The sequence below is a fragment of the Toxorhynchites rutilus genome, chromosome 2, assembly GCF_029784135.1.
Source record: "Toxorhynchites rutilus septentrionalis strain SRP chromosome 2, ASM2978413v1, whole genome shotgun sequence".
In the NCBI taxonomy this organism is placed as follows: Eukaryota; Metazoa; Arthropoda; class Insecta; order Diptera; family Culicidae; genus Toxorhynchites; species Toxorhynchites rutilus.
This window is the reverse complement of record NC_073745.1, coordinates 55518229-55539369: the sequence shown is the minus strand read 5'-3', so window position 1 is coordinate 55539369 and position 21141 is coordinate 55518229. Positions and strand designations below refer to the sequence as shown.

The 21141-nt window shown below is 37.9% G+C and overlaps 2 protein-coding genes across 2 annotated transcripts in view; one reads left to right on the top strand and one right to left on the bottom strand.

Annotated features, from left to right (window-relative positions):
* LOC129771748 (zinc transporter 10) overlaps positions 1–4279 on the top strand; it is a 68228-nt gene extending 63949 nt beyond the window's left edge. The window contains exons 5-6 of the mRNA XM_055775746.1: positions 3072–3250; positions 3317–4279. Coding sequence (XP_055631721.1) covers positions 3072–3250; positions 3317–3820 — 683 coding nt within the window. The 3' untranslated portion in view covers positions 3821–4279. The remainder of the gene's footprint in view (positions 1–3071; positions 3251–3316) is intronic.
* Positions 4280–18718: 14439 nt separating this feature from the next.
* Positions 18719–20611, bottom strand: LOC129768809 (putative protein tag-52). The gene is made up of 4 exons (XM_055770698.1): positions 20583–20611; positions 20364–20511; positions 19263–20301; positions 18719–19203 (listed from the first exon to the last, which is right to left on the bottom strand). The coding sequence occupies exons 2-4, from the start codon at positions 20503–20505 to the stop codon at positions 18864–18866; spliced, it is 1521 nt and encodes a 506-aa protein (XP_055626673.1). The 5' UTR covers positions 20506–20511; positions 20583–20611; the 3' UTR covers positions 18719–18863.
* Positions 20612–21141: the final 530 nt, after the last annotated feature.

Here is a 21141-nt window from a genome sequence, read left to right as displayed (position 1 = left end):
CTTGAATGGCGTTAACGTTCCCTTGTGGAACTTTTGCCGTCTCAACGTATGCATTAACTAGCGTCATTTATTAATACTTGGTCGAGATTTCTTAAGCCAAATAACACGCCTTGAATGCATTCCGAGGGGCAAGCTCTTGAATACGCATGACCACAGTGCAAGTCGAAGGAAATTTCTTTGACGAAAAATCCCCCGGCCAGAACGGGAATCGAACCCGAACACCCGGCATGATAATGTGAGACGCTAACCACTCGGCCACGGGTGCACTTGCAGGCTTTCAAGCTATTCTCTAATCTCTGCTATTGAAATTTGTCATATGATATATAATGATAGTATGTGCCAAATCTAAAAAAATCTGTTCGAAATCTATAAGTGATGTTTTGATGCGGAATTCAACAACGGAAAAATCAAGACAACATAAATGAAATTTGGAAGAAACTGAAGGACCATATGAATTAATTCTTGGGTAATGTTAGTGAAAAACTTAAAGGATTTGAATGAATTTTACGATAAGGATAAAGAGAGATTAACGTTACAGTTCCGGTAATATAAAATAAGCTTTAAATATAGACGCAATTCAAATATTTTCTTGATCCGAAAATGGAAATGGAAAAATGTCCACGTAGACAAGAGGGGAGAGGTTTAGTAAATGTACACGCTTGTCCACGGAAGGGGAGGGGGGAGTCTTAAATCGTGCTTTTTCTGCCCATGTGGTATGTGGACAGCCCCAAACCGGAAGTCAAAACAAAATTGTATTCGATTTCCGCTCGTAAGTTATTTTCACCTATTACCTATATAATGGGGGATGTGTGTAATTTCCGGTCAATTGGAAGTTGATTCGCTTTAAAAAATCCATGGTTCCATGGATCCATCAATGGTTTAGGATCACCGTTTCTGAAAGCGTCGGAAAAGGAACTTCCGATTTAGCCTCTGTTTTCCCCCTTTTCAAGATTCATGAACCGTACCAGTAGCCAGTAGTACCAGTAGAAAACATGGTTGAAGAGTTATAGTATACAAATAATGCGCGAACAGACATTTGTTGCGATTGATTTTCAAATTTGAAGAATCGAATTATTTGTTTCAGTTTGGAAGCTATTTACAGCCAAATTTCTAGTAGATAGTGTCACACTTACACTTACACTAAACGTTTTACAATGGATAATCTAATATGTCGAATGATTATGCGGTACATTCGCATGTACAGGTTGTTGAATAAGTTCTAATACACTTTAAAAAATGTGCAAAAAAATATATTAGATATATTCTTAAGATATTCTTTTCTGCGTAAATTTTTATTGAGGCAATGTTTATTAAGAACCTTTACGACATAGTAGCTGGAAGCACAACTCCCCCTCTGTGCTGTACGACAACCTTGAGACGTTTCTCAAAAGAATCGCACGCCGCACGCCCCTGGTCCATCGGCACCTCGTCTCAGATCTTGGAAATGATCTTAATTTGGAACATGGTGCTCACTTTATGTTCGCTCTGCTCGACCAGCATGTACGACCATACATAAAAGTCCAGGGGATTAAGGTCCAGGAAGCTGGGAGGGCATGAAGTCTTATGGAAAAAATCAGTCAAATTCTCCCGACACCACGCTTGAACGATATTCGCCGTGTGGGCCTGTAACGCCCGAGCGGTCTGGGGCACTTTTCTTTTTTGTTCTATCGAGAGAAACAACTGTTCTTCTCGATGTTCAACTATCAACTGTTTTATTTTTTCTCTCTAATCCTCGATCCCTCTGTGAGGATGTACAGAACTCTAAAAACGTTAGAACTAACGTACTGGCTACCTGCTATGTGTAGGGAATTTTCCACTTGCACAGTATGGAAAATTCCATCGTTCCTGTTGGAAAATCCTTGGTAGGAATCTTTCTTATCGTAAATATTTATTCATATTGAAATTATTTGAGATGTTCTATTCGTGGGAGAGAGTCACTGCAGGCCAGTGCACCTTCCTGTTGAAAGACGTAATGATCCAGACGTAATGAGGTTCCGAAGTGCCGGGCCACAACCTTCTCCAGAACCTCGGTCTTATAATACGCGACGTTGATTTTTACGTTTTTCTCGATAAACATCAGTGGGAGCTTCCTACGCCTGGATACGGACCCCCAAACCATGTCCTTGCGGGTTCCAGTCTGATGCTTGTCTGCAAATTTCAGTACCACTTTTGCGTAATGTGTAGCCGACCCACCGCCACTTACGCTCCTGGATCGCTGTTAAAATCGGTATCTGATGGCAACGACGATGGAGCTCCTCGTTTGAGATGAAAGTGACGATTTGTGTAGCATTATGTGTTCAAATTATTTAAATATGTTCCATAGAGTTGATTATATGTTATATGTTCAGAATATAATATATGGCAGAAATTTTAATCAAGTATCAAATTTCTCTGAGAACGTTATTGTAAATGGAAATGAATAACAGGTATTCAATTTCACCGGCGATAAAGCATAAAGCTTATGAGAAAAGAAGTAGTAATAGACTTTTTTTATGAACGCTTTATGTCAGGACAAACCGGACTATAGTGATACAAAACCCGCTTAAAATTAAATGTTACGAATGTTAGCTATATAACGATTTGCAATTGGTCAATTTTTACACGCAATCATAAACTGCCGGTGAATGTGTAGCGGATGATAGCTGCACGCGGTTTTCAAATGAGTGAGAGTGAATGATATTCTACAAGTTGACATCCGTCCCGAGCCCATGACTCGATAAGTCGGCTATTAATCGCTCCAGTATATCTCTTGATTTTCGTTCTGCTCTATGACCATCTTTTCCAACTGAATTACATTACTTGCTTGATGGACTTCTCATCCGTTTGTTTTGGTTATTGCCTTTTTTAATTGTTACGTCCACACTGCGATCTTTCACTTTTAGTCGAGTTCCATTTTGCTATCGTTGTACTTTCATCTTTCAATTGATGCAATTCCATGTATCCATCCCATCTTTCAGCTCCAATGTGTCAACCTGGGCTAACTGTTGTTCGCTTGTTCATAAATTCATAAATCATTCATCTTCTCGATCAATCTTTATTGTTTATATCATATTTTTTCGGTTTATTTCCAGTGAAAGAATCCGGCATGATACTGCTGCAAACAATACCGGACACGATCGACATAGAAATCTTCAAGGAATCCCTGCTGCGAACTTTCCCCGATATTGTCAGTGTCCATGACCTGCACATTTGGCAGCTGAGCGCGAACAAATACGTCTCCACGGCGCACATCATATTCGAAAGTCCAAAGGTATACCCTATCCAAAAATATAATTTCGCACGTGATACGAACAAACTTTTTCTCTCCCAACTTTAGGTATACTCAGCCATCAACGATCCCGTGATCGACTTCTTCCACGAGCAGGGCATCAACCAAGTTACCATACAGCCAGAGTTCAAAGCGAAACTGCCAGTGTTGCCACTGCTGGCGGCTCCGACAAAATCATCCGTAGTCACCGGCACAACTAGCAGTTTATGTTTGATGCAGTGCAGACAGGAAGGCTGTTTACAGCGTCATTGCTGTGACAATATCGTTGGTGATGGTACCGCAAAAACCTCGACACCGGACAAAGTGAGCAACAGCAACGTGAATACCACGCCAACAACAACCAGGGAAAAAATCGAAGAGATACCATTGGAAGTACAAACCAATCTTGAAGCAGGGACTACCAGCCGTTGTAACACCATAATCGCAGTGCCAAATGAAGCAGAAATCATCACCAAAACCATCCCAACGACACTGGCAATAGAGAACGAAGCTCAAACCACCTGCGCCAGTGACCACTCCGCTTCCGCTGCCGATGAAAACCGCGTCCACTAGCGAAGGACATCGTTAGCTCTAGTACAAATCCAGTAAGACTGAATCCCAGCAAGTAAGGAAGAGCGCAGGCACAAGTCGACACAACCCGTTACGCTTATTGCAGATTCAAAGTTTTAACTTTTAAGTTCGGCTTTTGGTCACGCAAATCGGACTTGGAACATGGGATAGTGACCCGTGTATGTGTCTTAGATGTCTTGACCACTAGCTGAATTAAATGGTATGTATTTTATTTAGGTGTTCAACTTTGTGATAGGTTAGTGAGCGACGACAACGAATTAGGCCATACCAGATCTAACTTTAACTACTAGACTGGGTGAGAAAATAAGCGTATGTTGTTAGAGGTATTATTTTAGGAATGATACGGAGATCTCTGTATAGGTATGTTTTTAATACTTTTGCATTTCAGTAGTTTTTTTAGTGTTAGGTAAAAATACAAACAACACTAATTCGACTAAGCGATTCATGGTGCTGTACATTTTTTGATTAAAAGAAATCCATTATTCGAAAAGAGATTTTTATGACAACAAATGCACATTGACGGTAACAGATAACTCGAGTTCTATGAAGACGATCTGGCGTAGTGGTAATACCATACCTCTCACGCTAAAGATTACGCGGCCAATTCTCACTCCCGACATTCTTCCGAAATGGAAGTTAAAAGTAACGAACCAGCGAAACCCAGTTAAAAGTCGCTGTAATACAGAAGAAAACCGTGTTCCTCATGTTATTTGATTGTGGAGAACGGATGCGAAGGAAAAGCTCATCTCAAGTGAACACTCCCGTTTCTTCATTCTGTGCCGCGAGTGACGTGAGAAAACAAAGTTTCTCGCTTCATTCTCGAAGTCATTACCTCCCATTCGAAAATATATGTGAACACGATTTCAAATCTAATCTAATGACAAACTGTAGCCACGGAATTCGCCTACGGCAATGGAGGGATGTGATGAACTCTTGCGGTATTCCTGAAGCCGAATGGCGTCTCTACAGTTGTCCTCAAGTGAGGTTTTAGGCCGTGTAATTTTCTAATATTGATAAATAGAAACTGAAAGGTAAGTGATCTTCAAAATAGAGCAAGTACCTCTCACTATAATCTCACATCTCTCGATGCGATATGCAAAGGAGTTTATAACTGTCATGGTATAGGGTATGTCCACAATCAATAATCATAATTTTAGTGCAGAAAAAAACAAGAAAAATATATTTAACACGCGACCATATTGAGCTTCCTTCTTCTCATCTTCCTTGTTATCCACGTTGATTGTGTTTTTATAAACATACCACGACAATCCAAACGAAATAAAGGATGAAATGATCGAAACTATCTCATTTTTGTTATCTTATTTTTATTTTAGTAGTTCAATCAATACTATACAAAAAAAATTCATTTAAGGTGAAGGTGGAAGCTAGCCACAAATGGCTGCCACAATGGCGCTTATTTCTTTCATCTCCCTCCCTCACCCCTCGCCCGAAAATCAATAATTTCGCGAAACAGTGTGAAGAAAATTATCGTTTTCGCACACTTCCCATCAAGTAATATCAACCAAACTCTAATCGATTGCTCACAAGATATTGAATTTTCATCTGCTGTCGCACTGTATAGTGAAAAACGTCGGAAAACTCGAGCTAGTGCTCTGAAAGTCAATTTTCAATTTTCGGCAATGGTTTTGTTTGTATTGGTTTAAACATCGTTTTTTTTTGACACTGATGCCAGACAACATAATCGAAACAGCTATAAAAACCACTGAATGAAATGTTATTCCTGAGTCATAGCGTTTCATGTCATGAAAATCAATAGAATAAAATTGTGTTGATATCAATACAATTATTATTATTACGTTTAATGGGTCTATAATGTAAGTTTTAGCAACTTTAACATTGGTTAAGCAAATTGTATTGCAGAGCTCGGAACCCTGCCACGGCTGCCTATGCTTTCAGAAAAAGTAAACGGAAAAGTATTACATTCAATCAAAATGCCTCGGTCAACGAAGAGAAGGGTTAAGGCTCTCCAACGTGGATATGTGAAAACAAAACGATCAACGAAGGAAAATATTAAGGAATTATCAGTAACATCGAGTTACTATGCGGAAGATCTTGTTAATACCAAAAGAGCCCCAATTCGCATGTGTTATAAATTTGCTCATGTTACGCTCGCGTATTTCAGTATTTTACCTCATATGCGAATGCAACTTCCATATATATTTAAATTTGCAATTGCTCATCGGAATATATCCTTCATACATTTTACTTTAGTATTGAATTGTTTTTTTTTTCAAATGTATTCGAAGAATCGTGCAAGAATCGAACGTTAACTGGTCCTTGGACCAGTTAAAAAGCAGAATTTCGTAAACAATCGACGCCATATTCAAATGGAAGATTTGCTATGAGGGGCATTCGAATGTAATTTGAAATGTTATAAAAATTATTTACATTATTACACTTTTTTCGCATGACAAAAACATTGATTAAATTACAGAAAAATAATTTCCCCAAATTATGTTTCATACCTGTTGTCGCACTCCATGCGAAACTTTTATTGGAAACCTCTTGTTTATCCAATTTCATGATCAATGCAAATCAAACAATTCATTGAAGTTTCCCTCGATTGTATTTGACGTTTTACATGTCGGACCAGTTAAAACGCAAATGTCGATAACTGGTCTTCCCTTTTCGCCCAGTTAGCGAATATTTACTGTATAATGACGAGTTTTGGTAGAAGTGATAGAAAATTTATAGTAAAATAAAATTGCAAATGGTCAAAAACTTGAATGCTCGAAAAACTCGGGCTTAATCATGAACGTCACTTCACGGTGAAAACGAAATGATTCGTATGCTAGATTAAGTGCGCTACACATACAACGTCTCGTCACCGTGAAGTCAACGTAAAGGAATGAAATGTCAAATATTCTCCCATGGAAATCGTATGGTAGCATTCACATACACAATCACCGGCAAATTTGACGTCGGCAAAATAAGTCCAAGAGAAAAGTTGACGGGACGGTGATGGTGACGCTGTATGTGTAACGCGCTTTATATGCCCTTGACTTCGTTCTCACCGTGAAGCAGGGTTGCCACATATACAGAATATCCTGTATTTCACAGTTTTTCCGCAAAATTTCAGATACAGAATCTGTATATACAAAATTACAGATTTCCTACACAGATACAGAATTTACAGTTTTTTTAATTCAATTTTAAATATTGAGTTTATTACAGTGAATACATAGACGATTTATGATTTTTTTTTTAACCCATTTATTTATTTAAGGCTCATTAGCATTTTAGCTGTAACAGAGCCGAATTTTAATCGTGTACATGTCACATGGTTATCATATATCTATAATTAGCACATTACACAGTTGCCATTCGCCAGTATTCCTTCTATACCATTACATTTGGTACACATTTACACAGTAGCCATTTAGGCGTAAGAGAATTCTTTCTGTTCTTCCATTATCCAGTTAGACCACCGGACAGCGGAGACAGTTGATTGATCATTGTTGAGTTATTTATAGAACAGCAGCCCGATGTGTCTTGCAGAGCGAGCAGTTGTATGGATGAATCGATCTTAATTTCGACCGTGGATCGATCTCCATCGCTGATAAAGTCTGCTTCATTTAATATTGGAACAAATTCTTTTGCTCATTGTGGCGCTCCTAGTGGACGGATTTGGAAACTTTTTTCACCCACGTGTCGGGAAATTCATTACCTTTCACCATGTTTTTATGTCATAACACCAAACGATAGCATTTTGTAAACAACCGCCATGGAAGCCGAACGGAGAGATAAAATTGTGCACAGTTTTCTTGAAAATCCATTGTTGTCGGCATCTAAGCTAGCTAAACAGCTTAAAATGCCCAGAAATACCGTATGGCGTGTTATCAAGCAGTACAAGGAAACGTTGACGACGGCTCGGAAGCCGCATTCGAAGCGTCGGAGTGGAACTGTCGACCGGAAACTGCGTGGGAAAGTCATCAAGGCCGTCAAGAGGAATCCCAATCTTTCAGACCGCGATTTGGCCAATAAGTTCCAGGCCGCTCACAGTACGGTGCGACGAATTCGTCTCCGGGAAGGAATAAGGTCATTCCGAGCCAGCAAACAGCCAAATCGGACGCTGAAGCAGAACAATGTGGCCAGAATCCGTGCTCGAAAGCTGTACGACCAAGTGCTGACCAAGTTCGACGGATGTATTCTGATGGACGATGAGACCTACGTGAAGGCGGACTTTGGGCAAATCCCAGGTCAAAAATTTTATTTGGCGACGGCTCGGGGGGATGTACCTGCAAAATTTAAGTTCGTGTTTGCGGATAAATTCGCCCGCCAGTACATGATTTGGCAGAGGATATGCAGTTGTGGACAGAAAACCAAAGTCTTTCTCACTGACAAGACAATGACATCAGAATCAGAAGTCTACAAAAAAGAGTGCCTACAGAAACGGATTCTGCCGTTTATTCGTGCCCACGACTGTCCAGTAATGTTTTGGCCGGACCTCGCAAGCTGCCATTACAGCAAAACGGTTATGGAATGGTACGCAACGAACGGGGTCAGCGTAATACTGAAGGACCTCAACCCCCCAAACTGCCCCCAGTTCCGGCCGATAGAGAAATACTGGGCAATCACGAAGCGGAGGCTTAAGGCAAAGGGAAAACTTGTTAGGAACATTACTCAAATGAAGAACTGATGGAATCAAATCGCCAAAACGGAGGACGAAAAGGGTGTGCGCCGCCTAATGTGCCGTATTACGGGAAAAGTACGAGAATTTCTTCGAAACAGCAATGAATAATTTTTCGTTAATAAATGACTGAACTACACGCAATTGTTTGTGTTCCAATATTAAATGAAGCAGACTTTAATCGTTGCGTGGACGTAGTTATCCTGTAATAACACAAAGATGGTCAATGAGGGCCCTGAGTTTTGAACTCACGATCGATCGCTTACTAAGCGAACGCGCAACCAATGTGGCTACGGAGACCCCCACGATTTATGATGATTTATAAAAATGTTGAACGCAACGAGATGACTTTCGTTGGAGGCAGTTGTTAAGCAAAAGCTTGAGCGATTTGAAGAGCTTAATCTATTTTTTTCGTTTTAAGTATAACCATAACCGCCAATCGTATATTGACTCATTTAAACTATCCCATAGCTAAACCGATTATACTGTTCCTAAACTTTGTTCTGGGTGCAGCTAGGGAGCCTACTTGATGAGAACTAATCAAGCAAATGGAGCCAAATTCGGGATGTGAGGGGTTTCGGGTACGATAAATGTTTCTATGTTGGTATGATACCCCTCCCTCCTCTGGAATGGAAAGGGGGTCCCATAAAAGTAATACACATATTTCAACCAAACATTCCAACCGAACATGACAATTGAAAATTTTCGAAAAACTCTGAAGGAAAATGGGAAAATTAAGAAAATTCAATTCGCATATGTTCTACAATATAATATTGACAAGATCAATCAATGAACGGTTCTGCGATTGGACTCATGAATGTGCGCTTAGTGAGAAAACGTGGATGTGATAACGAAAAATAAATTTTGGGCGGGACGAAGTTTGCCTAGTAACTTATAAACAGCCGTCCCATTCTTACTTGGTATGAACATTATGAACATTTAAAGTACATAAAATTGAATGGAATGACTTCAAACCCCCTAAAAACACCACTGATTTCTCATTTGTTTGAGAAACCCCCTAAGCCCACCTACTTTGAAGCGTTATATTTTGAGCTTAACCTGGTATATTGAAAAAGTAGTGGTCCCAAATACTATGTTTTCGGTCTAATAATCGAACCTCATACCAACAAATTGGAGGACCCAGTCAAAATTTTGAGAAAAGCAGTTTTTGGTCATTTTCTCGTAAGTGTGTCAAGTGGACTTATGAGGTTTCCCAAACAAATGGTTCAATTGGTTCCAGCTGTTGGATGACAAAAGGTGTAATAAGAAAATTTTGCATCCTTTGCTAAAGTTGTTTGTAAGACACTTTTTGACAGGGGTTAGACATCAATCGAATATAGGCTACCCAAAAACAAAATCAATATGACGTCATTTGTTTACCAACATATCATTTGCGAGGATTGAAATCGTTGAAATCAGGGAGATAGTAAAAATAGGTAAAAATAAAGAAAAGTGCGCTGCTTCATTTCTAACTGCATGAGCGATTTTCATATTTCGGTTTCATATGGAGGTGTTCACATTTAACATGGAGTTTAAAGTTAGCCACTATTTGACTATTAAACCGGACCGAGTTGTAAACAACAGTAATTGACAGAACCAAAATGTCAGTAAACCGCAGCAATATTGGGTACACTGGTAATATGAGGGATTTGACGTTTTAGTCGTACCCCTGCTTTTTGATGACATTCATCAGTGTGTGTTGAATGAATATTTTCGCTTTACAATGCCAACGAAACAAAGTCCGGAAATCGGTTGACACCCACAGTTATAGACTCTATTTTGAAAACGAAGTACTATGTATCGGCTCAAGGAGGATTTTCAAGAATAAAACTGACGAAAAATTAGAAGGCAAAGTTCAACAAAACTATGTATGAATATCATACAATTCACAAGATTATGAGAAAAACTTTTTATGATTTATTTTGTTGTATTGATACAACTCTAACTGCCCATAAATAAGAAAAATAAATTCTAAATGAAAACAAACCTTCATTTTCATTTTTGTCGTTTGACAAAATTTTGACAGGTTTTTTTTGCAAAAAAAAACAGATTCAGAAAATTTCACAGAATCAAATGTGCCAACCTTGCCGTGAAGTGACGCTTTGACGCTTATTTTTGGCGGGACGAGGTTCTCCGGGTTAGCTAGTACTTGAAAAAAACTAGAGTATGAAAATTTTCCAAACGACTTAAACTTTGTGCACAGATTATGTTGCCATTGAGTAAAGGCAAATTTATACGTTGCTAGTAGCTGACTTGAGAATGAGCAGCTACTGGGCCGGTGAATTTGCTTGACAATTGGTTGACTCGCCTTGGCCGTTCACACAGTGTGAGCTGCTGACAAGAAAGTAGATACTACAGCATTGGCTTACCAGTGATGCCAGATGATTTTTCAAATGTCCATCAAACAGTCAGAAACAGAAATCAGGTGCGAATTCGACAGATGATTGATCCGAAACCGACTTCTCTATTGGCAGTTTTCGTCTCAGGTTTTCAGTTGTATTTATCATTATACAATTTTATCGCGAAATACACGCTGACCGTGTATAAAAATTCTTTGTGCTGAATTTCTTCGAACTGAAGATACTATCCGAAAAACAGAAAGGTAAAAGGATTTGGCCCAGGAATTGGATGCAAGGAAAAGGAGCAACAAATACAACATTGAAGGAACTCTACGATGATGATCCTCTAGCGGTGTTGTGTTGAGAAAAACACTTGAATAAGTGGAAACACTGTTGGATTTCATTGGTCCAAGAATACAACGCCAAGATACACCCATGAGGGATGCTAAAGGGTGTGTCACATCAAATTGCATCACGGAAAAAACGCTGTAGAAATTTAATTTTTAGGAATTATATCTTCAGCTTTCGCTTATAATCAGATAAGAGTGTACAGATCACGTTGGCCATGCTTCACTGTTAATTTTTCGTAAATTTGGAAAAATGTCGTCGAACGAAAAAGAGCGTCGTGAATTAATCCTGCGCACTCATTTCGAGAATCCGGAGTTGTCACATCGAGACATCGGTAAGATGCTGGGAATCGTCCAATCCACGGTCAGCAGAGTACTAAAACGATACTTCGAGAACCTAACCATCGACCGGAAGGTGAAGAACGGCAAAAATGGATGCTCCGTCAGTGAAAAAGATCACAAGCGCGTAGTTAAGCAGTTTAGACGTGATCCGAGAAGTTCGGTCCGGGATGTCGCCAATAAGCTGAATTTGTCAAGTTCATTCGTCCAGCGGACCAAGCAGCGGGAGGGCCTGCGTACATACAAGGTTCAGAAGGCTCCTAACCGCGACGAAAGGCAAAACATGGTGGGGAAGACACGAGCCCGGAAGCTGTACACCGAAATGGTGACGAAGCCGCATTGCCTGGTAATGGACGACGAAACCTACGTCAAAGCGGACTTTCGTCAGCTGCCGGGCCTGTTGTTCTTCTCCGCAGAGGACAAATTCAGCGATCCGGAGGAGATTCGCAAGCAGAAACTATCCAAGTTTGCCAAAAAGTACATGGTGTGGCAAGCGATCTGCTCTTGCGGAAAACGGAGCGCCCCCTTCGTCATGACCGGCACGGTAAACAGGCAGGTTTACCTTAAGGAGTGCCTGCAGAAGCGCTTACTACCACTATTGAAGCAGCACGAGGGCCCGACCATCTTCTGGCCGGATCTCGCTTCGTGCCACTATTCAAAGGACGTGTTGGAGTGGTACGAAGCCAACGGGGTCACCTTCGTGCCAAAGGAAATGAACCCGCCCAACGCGCCGGAGCTTCGCCCAATAGAGAAATATTGGGTGATTATAAAGCAGGCCCTCCGGAAGAACCCAAAAGTTGTCAAATCGGAGGCGGACTTCAAGAGAAAATGGATTTATGTTAAAAAAAAAACTACAACCTGACGTTGTACAGAACCTTATGGACGGGGTAAAGAGGAAGGTGCGAGTATACGGGCTTGGGCTCGAAGTATGAATAAAAAGAAAATGCCAAAAGTTTTTTAATAGTTTTTATTTTACTATCTAAAATTTTCAAAAGGATCGGTCTACTGGGCGAATTTCTACAGCGTTTTTTCCGTGATGCAATTTGATGTGACACACCCTTTATACCTGCAAGAGTGAAATTAAAAAATAAATTCCAAATGAAATCGACAAATGACAAAACATGAGTATTTTTGATTCGAATGGAAGTGTGTATTCCGTTTGGGTTAGAGGAAAAATGAGTTTTCCACAGCAATTGGGAATTTTTTGACTCAAGCGTAACTTTTGAAAAGGGCGTATAGATTTGAGTAAGAGAAAGCTTTGATAATTTATATCTCAAAAACTATGAGTCGTACCGAAATAGTGTCTTAGAAAGAGTTATAGAGTATTGATGGTTGAATATGAAAAAAATGTACACTGAGAAAAAAATTAGTACCCTTTTTTTTTATTTACAAAATAAAAATTCTATTTGCAATATCCAAAATACATATTTTTAATTTTTTTTTAATTTTTTCATACAAAATAGAAGTCATGCAGAAAATTTAAAAAATGGGCCCAAGATGGTAAAACAATTTTTGACGAACTTTGTGGAACATCGAATTTTTAGGAATTTTCGAAACTTCGAATTTTTGTATGTTAACAATCATTTTTAGCCACAAATTATGAATCCTGATGTGATTTGAAACAAAAAATGTTATTATCAATCTCCTTCTAAATGTAGCCATTCTCGAAATATTTTAAAAAATATTTCTAATTTATTGTCTTTTTTATAGTAAATAATCCCTTTTAATATGTTTGTCGTGTTATACCGTCATGTTCATGAAATTTTATGAATTTGCTTAAATTTCCAACAACTTTTTCCAAATACATCATCATGGTTCATTTTTTGACTCCAGCGTAAATTTTGAAAAGGGCGCATCGATTTGAGTAAGAGAAATCTTTGATAATTTATATCTCAAAAAATATGAGTCGTACAGAAATAGTGTGTTAGAAAGAGTTATAGAGTATTGCTGGCATAATTTGAAAAAAAATATACACTGAGAAGAAAAATTAGTACTCTTTTTTTTACAAAATAAAATTTTAATTTGCGATATCAAAAAATATGTTTTTTTCTATTTTTTCAAATGAAATAGAAGTCATGTACCACGACATCGAGCACGTTGTTTGGTCGTGCGAGGTGTATCTTGTTGCCAGATCGAATTTAGAAAACTCCCTTCGGACCCGAGGTAGACAGCCCAATGTACCGGTGAGAGATGTGTTGGCTCGGTTACACCTCGATTACATGTCCCTAATATATGTTTTCCTTAAAACTATCGATCTTCGTGTGTGATTGTCCGTACACCCTTATCCTTTCCTTTTTTTTTCCTTCGCGAGCGACTGTTTCCCTTCTGACTAACTACAGAATAAGCTGAAATGTATATACATAATAGATTAATAATAGATTTATAAATTGAGTATGATGAGCGTGAGTGTGAATGCGAGTGCGAACATTGTACAATATCCTTATATCCCCTCCTTTTCCAAAAGAAACTATGTCACCCTTCTAATCTCGAGTCGACCGCGAGGAATCGGTTTCCTACTTTATTAACCCTAAATTTAAGGAAACATGTCGATATATACTAATAAAAGTATAGCTAAGAGTTCGGCTCCTTTAAACCTATGTAACTGAGCCTGTAAAAATAAATGACTTAAATAAAAAATAAAAAAAAAGAAGTCATGTAGAACATTTAAAAAATGGTCCCAAGATGGTAAAACTATTTTTGACGAAATTTGTGGAACATCGAATTTTTAGGAATTTCTAAATGCAATCATAGTTTTACCATCTTGGGCCAATTTTTTAAATTTTCTGCATGACTTCTATTTTATATGAAAAAATTTAAAAAAAATTTAAAAATATGTATTTTGGATATTGCAAATAAAATTTTTATTTTATAAATAAAAAAATGAGTACTCATTATTTTTCTCAGAGTAACTATTTCTAAGACACCATTTCGGTACGACTCATAGTTTTTGAGATATAAATTATCAAAGCTTTCTATTACTCAAATCGATACGCCCTTTTCAAAAGTTACGCTTGAGTCAAAAAATTCCCAATTGCTGTGGAAAACTCATATTTCCTCTAACCCAAACGGAATACACAAAAGTTACGCTTGAGTCAAAAAATGAAACATGATGATGTATTTGGAAAAGTTGTTGGAAATTATAAGCAAATTTTATGAACATGACGGTATAACACGACAAACATATTAAAGGGGATTATTTGCTTTAAAAAAGACAATAAATTAGAAATATTTTTTTGAATATTTCGAGAATGGCTACATTTAGAAGGAGATTGATAATAACCTTTTTTGTTTTAAATCAAATCAGGATTCATAATTTGTGGCTAAAAATGATTATTAACATACAAAAATTCGAAGTTTCAAAAATTCCTAAAAATTCGATGTTCCACAAAGTCGTCAAAAATAGTTTTACCATCTTGGGCCCATTTTTTAAATTTTCTGCATGACTTCTATTTTGTATGAAAAAATTAAAAAATATGTATTTTGGATATTACAAATTGAATTTTTATTTTGTAAATTAAAAAAGAGTACTATTTTTTTTCTCAGTGTACATTTTTTTTCATATTCAACCATCAAACTCTATAACTCTTTCTAAGACACTATTTCGGTACGACTCATAGTTTTTGAGATATAAATTATCAAAGATTTCTCTTACTAAAATCGATACGCCCTTTTCAAAAGTTACGCTTTAGTCAAAAAATCCCAATTGCTGTGAAAAACTCATATTACCTCCAACCCAAACGGAATACACACTTTTATTGGAATCAAAAATACAAGTTTTTAAAATCTGCATTTTTAGGACGATTTCATTTGGAATTGCTGAAAAACGACATTGATGTGCCTTTTTTCTGGAACATCGTTCAGATTGGGCAGGGTTGCCAATAATATTATTCAAAAAAGTGGAAGATTGCTCTCAAAAAAGCTGGAAGAAAACTGGATCCTGAAGAACCGTTTTATTTTAAGAAGATAGGCTATGATTTATATAAAATTATTTTTTTATCCATTCCAATGCTAAAGAAATAAAATTTTCTTAGAAGCTTCGGGTAGTAATTATATAGAGTTCATAAAACTGTTACGATATTTGTGGGACGGTTTTATTTGGGCAAAACTTGAAGAGTCTCGCATTTATCGCTTCTTATCCATAAAATCGCTGATAGAAGATCGTCGCAAAACTGCGAATAGTTACTTCAAAAAGGTACGGATTAGCATAAGATACGAGGTAGAATACCAAAGAAAAATACCATAAGGAACTTCCCATAATTCTATTTCAATATTCAAATGAACACATTCAATGCCAAAACAACACTGCTCAAGTATTACTTTGATATTGAAATTACCAAGTTTTGGTATTGAGAAACTATTTCTCTCATTTTTTTTTGGTATTATTCATTGGCAATTTACTTCTTATATAAAAATTGTCCAACCCAAATTTTAGTATGAAGATCAAAATGGGGTATCCTTAAATATTACCTCTTATGGTAGATCAATAGGTTTGAACTTCAGAATGGTTTGGAGGACCTACAACATCTGAAATTTATATAAATTGAAACAAAGTGTAGCTCATTGGATAGGCTGTTAAATAAGATAGAAATTGAGTGATAGCCTGTTTTTGAAGTAGTTTGATAAGTTTCCAGCATTCGGTTTGCTCTTCGTTTTAGCATTTTCCACAAAACACCGACGAATTGAACCAAGTGGGAAGAACCAAATAACAACCTCGCCCGTCGCAGAAGTCCATGAGGTACATGAAACACGACTGAAAAACAGTATATTTTCACTACACGCACTGCGTGCTAACCGTATTGAATTCGGAAATATAAGCAATACTGAGTTGACTATGTAAGAAAAGAGAGATCGATCCAAGGTCGAACGATAAATGTCAAAAAAATTGCTCAAGGAATAGGTAGGTGGAGGGAGAGATAATATATATCATTGTAAATTTATTTTACATAAAATGGATAAAACTAGAGCACACATATAAAAAACTGGATAAAACTGGACGATATTCCAAAAAACTGGAAGATTTTAGGGTTCAACTGGATGACTGGATCGAGGAAAAAAAACTGGAAGAATCCAGTTTAAACTGGAACATTGGCAACGCTGGGGATGGGGGTTTGTCTTGTGCAGAGCTTGGAAATATTGAGCTTGTTAAGCAACATTGAAAATATATTTTTATCAGTGTAACGCGTTTATTTTGCTTGTCGATGCTACTGTCATTCATTCGACGGCAAACAAATTTACAACTGTGTTCATTCATATTCATTCTGTGCTCTCTGAGCTTTCCTTAAAGCTCGAGTCATGAGAATTCATTCACATTCATTCATTGCCATTGAATTGTCAGGAATGTTCGAACTGTTCATTTTCAATATCCCGATATGTGTGTGATTTTCTCATTAAGTCAGTGCCTTGCTTATTCAGTTGTTTTTGAAGTTACTCCGAGAGGGCAACGCAAATCGGAAATGCCAACAAAAGAGCAAGATCTGCATGCACACTCACAGTTAAGGATTGCTTAGGCTTGGACGGCGAGGGGGCATTCTGCAGAATCGATCCAAGCAGCGAATGCAAGCTATGTCAGCCAAAACTAGATGTTGGCAATTTCATCCGCTACTCCTATAGCATAGTTTGATCCGTTTGCAAAAGGAAGCTCGAAATATTCCCATTGCGGTCGTGTCTTGGACACCACCATTTTACGTTCGTGTGTTCAGAATTTAAAAAAAATTAAATGTTTGAAATTTGAGTCAAGACGGTATTTTTTACATCGGAATTCTTCTTTTGAAGCATTTCTGACAAGTGGATTTGGAACTGCATATTCCCTATGTAAAATGAAAGCAATTTAACTGAGACAGAAACCTTGCATGCTTGAACAATTTAATTTATTGTCACTATTATGAGCATTCTGTACTTTCTTATCTTCCTCAACGAATTTCTCCGTTTCGTCAGTGTCCGAGAACGATGCTGATAGTGAATGAACTAGTATGTTAATGTCAATGAATGACAAAACTAGGGATATTTTGTTTTGCTCACATTCCGTGAACGCAGAACGGAACGAAAAACAGAATGAAAAAAATGGATGAATCAACTGTGAGTGGCTTGCTGTGATCGTGAGGTTTGGCGTTGGTTCATTTTCGGTATCCCGAATGCAATGATCGAATGTGGCCGGAAATTCAGCTGAAAAGATTGATGTGATACAGATATTTCCAAGCACTGGTCTTGTGTTACTTATCGTTAGGGTGGGTTTAGACTAGTGATATATTCGTGTGAAGAAATATGATGAGATTTATAGAAATCGCATCAACCGTTTACACTAGCGCGAACTTATATAATGAATATATTTATACCTTCGGTGAATTTATTCACTTGAAGTAGAACTGCATCCAACTTTAGCGATTTCTCACCAGTGAGAAATTCACCAGCGTTTACACATGCCTGAATTTATTCTATACATTCTATACATATATACCTCGAAGAAGTGTATCATATATGTTCTCACCCGTTTACATCTATTTGGTGAATAAATCCATCTATAGCTAGAGACCTCCCTAATGTAAACCCGCCATTACATAGGACGGATGGAGTCTAAAATCCGCGTTTTTAGCGTTACGTAATTTGTGTACCACACCTTAATTCTCAATAACTTGCGGAGCATCATTTTTTCGATCCATATGGTCTGCAGAACGAACGCTGCATTTGCTATTTCTGTTTCAGAAAAACGTGCCGTTTTCTGATTTTGCATCATCTATATATATAAAAATGGATTTCTGTTTGTCTGTCTGTCTGTCCGTCTGTCTGATTCTTATGGACCTGGAAACTACTGAATCGATCGACATGAAAATTGGTATGTAGGAGTTTTTGGGGCCGGGGAAGGTTTTCGTGATAGTTTGAGACCCCTCCCCCTCTCTAAGTGCGCGTAATAAAAAAAACGTGAATGTGATAACGAAAAATAAATTTTGGGCGGGACGAAGTTTGCCGGGTTTGCTAGTATCTCATAGACGTAGTCCTACGTCAAAAAATAGATAATGCTTTCTAGAGTTTAGTTATTGTTACAAATACAACTTTGCTTAAAATAATGTAGCGCCACCGGGCCAAATGCGGCCCACGGGCCGCGGCCTATGTATAACTGATCTATACAGTGGTAGACAATCATGTAGCATGACACATATATTCAAAACCTTCAAAACATCCATCGTTCAGATTGATAAAAATGTTACCATTTGAAAATCTGCAGAATAATTTATTTAAAAAATAAAAAAAACATACAACTTATACATATTACGAGAATCGAATGAGATTCAATAAAAAAATACAGCCTTATTACATATGACAGATAAAAAAACACTTGTCATTTAAGATACTATTTAACGTTTATAGTACGAGGCGGGCAACTGAAAATGCACGTGTTTTTTTCCACTTGTCCCACTACCGTTCGATGGAGTAATAACGAGAGAATCATTTATTCTGTTTGGTAATGGTTCATTTTGTTGTAACGCTCTTCCATTGAGAAGACCGGATGATTCGTAGTGCGTTTTGCCTACAATCGATTCATCTTGGAAGGAATGATTCGCTTTCAAACAATCCAAATTGTGGAATGGCCACAACAAGCTGCGTCGCTTCGGCGATTTAGCAGGGCTTGCCATTTTGCGTCGGAGCAACCAGAGATGATCATCCTCAGCCTCCAACCGCTGAATGTGTTTTTTGCTAAAATGAACCAGTTTAAAAATAAAATCAAACTAAGTCAAACAGCTACTCAGACTCACCGCATTGGTTTCCTGTTACTAGAAAGTTTCCGGAGAGTTTTCCTGCATTGAACGTGCAGTTCCACTGCCTCGCGAACCGCTTGCAACCAACTCTGGCTTTGCTCCACGGTGTCTGCACTGAAGATAGTCCCATCCCCACTGCAAGCTATTTTGAAGTTTCCCCTAAACAACTCCATGACTTTGCACTTCTTGAGGGGAAAGATACAACAACACTCAAGTCCATTATCCATAAATATATGATCTTGATCCTTCAGCATCCGACAGTAGATAAACATATCGGACATGAGAATACAATACTTTTTGGAAGTGGTTCCATCAGTTTTAACCTTCTTCAGAACGCCCTCCTTCAAGATTTTCCTCCCCGGTTTCACGATTTTCAACGATTTGTTTGTGAGGCAGTTTTGAACCACAATCAACCTCTGCGTGTTTTCGTAGTCTTCGACAACGGAGTTGATATGCGAAACGGACTGCTCGACAAGACGAATTGATTGCTGCAGCTGCTTGTAGGACGCATCCGAGGGACTCGTGTAAAGCAGTACCTGCTGGAGTAGCAGCCTATAGCGTGGGATACGCTGGATAGGTGTTATCAACAACGAGATCAGCTTCATTTGCACCTCAGGATGAGATTCAGTGTTTGTGATAAACTTGCTCAGAGCAGAATTTTTTTGCATGAGTGTCTGCAGTGTACACAGTGAGTTTCGGTAATCGAAAGCGTATACCGAATAAAGTTTGAAAAAAGGTCCGAGGTTCATGAAAGCTCGCACAACATTGTCCAGATCATCGTCCAATTTTTTCAAGAGTTCCTGACTTAAGTTGTATATCGTCTCGAGTTGGCCAAAGATGTTGTTGTGTTCTCGCTCCTGCATAAGTCCATTCGATTTGAGAGGCGTCACGAAATGCTTAATAAGTAAATCCAACTGTTTGAGATAAGATACTTCCGAAGTTCGAATTTCCTGAATTGCTTGCAATCTGAGCTGGGCACGTTTGTCTGCTTCGTTTGAAGTAGCCGGGCCATAACTGCTTGCGTACTTCTTGAAATCTGTTTGAAGAGGGAAGAGGAAACTAGTAATTGAAGATACGATTTTAAATTATTCAATTTACTTCTAACAGATGTTGATCGATTATGTTGAACGTTTTGCGTTTTCAAAGCTGCTATGAGTTCACTTCTCATATCTTCTGGCATCAACGGTTTCAGCATTTTTTGGTTTAAATAATCCGTTTTGTTTTCCATGTTATGTTGCATTGTCAACTAGTTAAAAAAAAATGTCAGAGCTTAGAATCTAACTTATATTTCTATGCTGAAATCGAACTGCACTTTACATTTGATCTGGTGCGAGAATATGTGTACGTAAATAAATAACGACTTTATTTGTCATCAGTTCATAGCCCGCGTTGCATAGGGCTGGCAAATCATTAACCACTAGCACGAGACCACCATTTCTGCCATATGGTGTTACAAATATATGAATGAAAGTAGATTGTATGATTGCACTGAGAGGAATAATTAGTAAATATAATCAATTTTCTAGTCATTTTCTACCCTACTATTCATTGGTACATTCTACTATTGATAGGCGAAAATATCACGCGGAACTACGGTTTATTAGTGCAGTGTTGGATCAATGTCGACTCAAAAAAGTTTGTTTGGAACACTCATCAGAGATAACCCAGCAAACATTAAATTGTATAATTTTGCACGTGTCAAGTCTTACAAGAAATCCGAATAAATCATAATCGCATATAATATCAATCAAAGTATGTATCGTGTATATTTGAAATCGCATAAAATGTAAAAACTCGATTTAATATACCATTATCAAATTATGTCGCAATTCGGTTTACAAAACATCAATTTTATGATGTACATTGTCGTAAAATA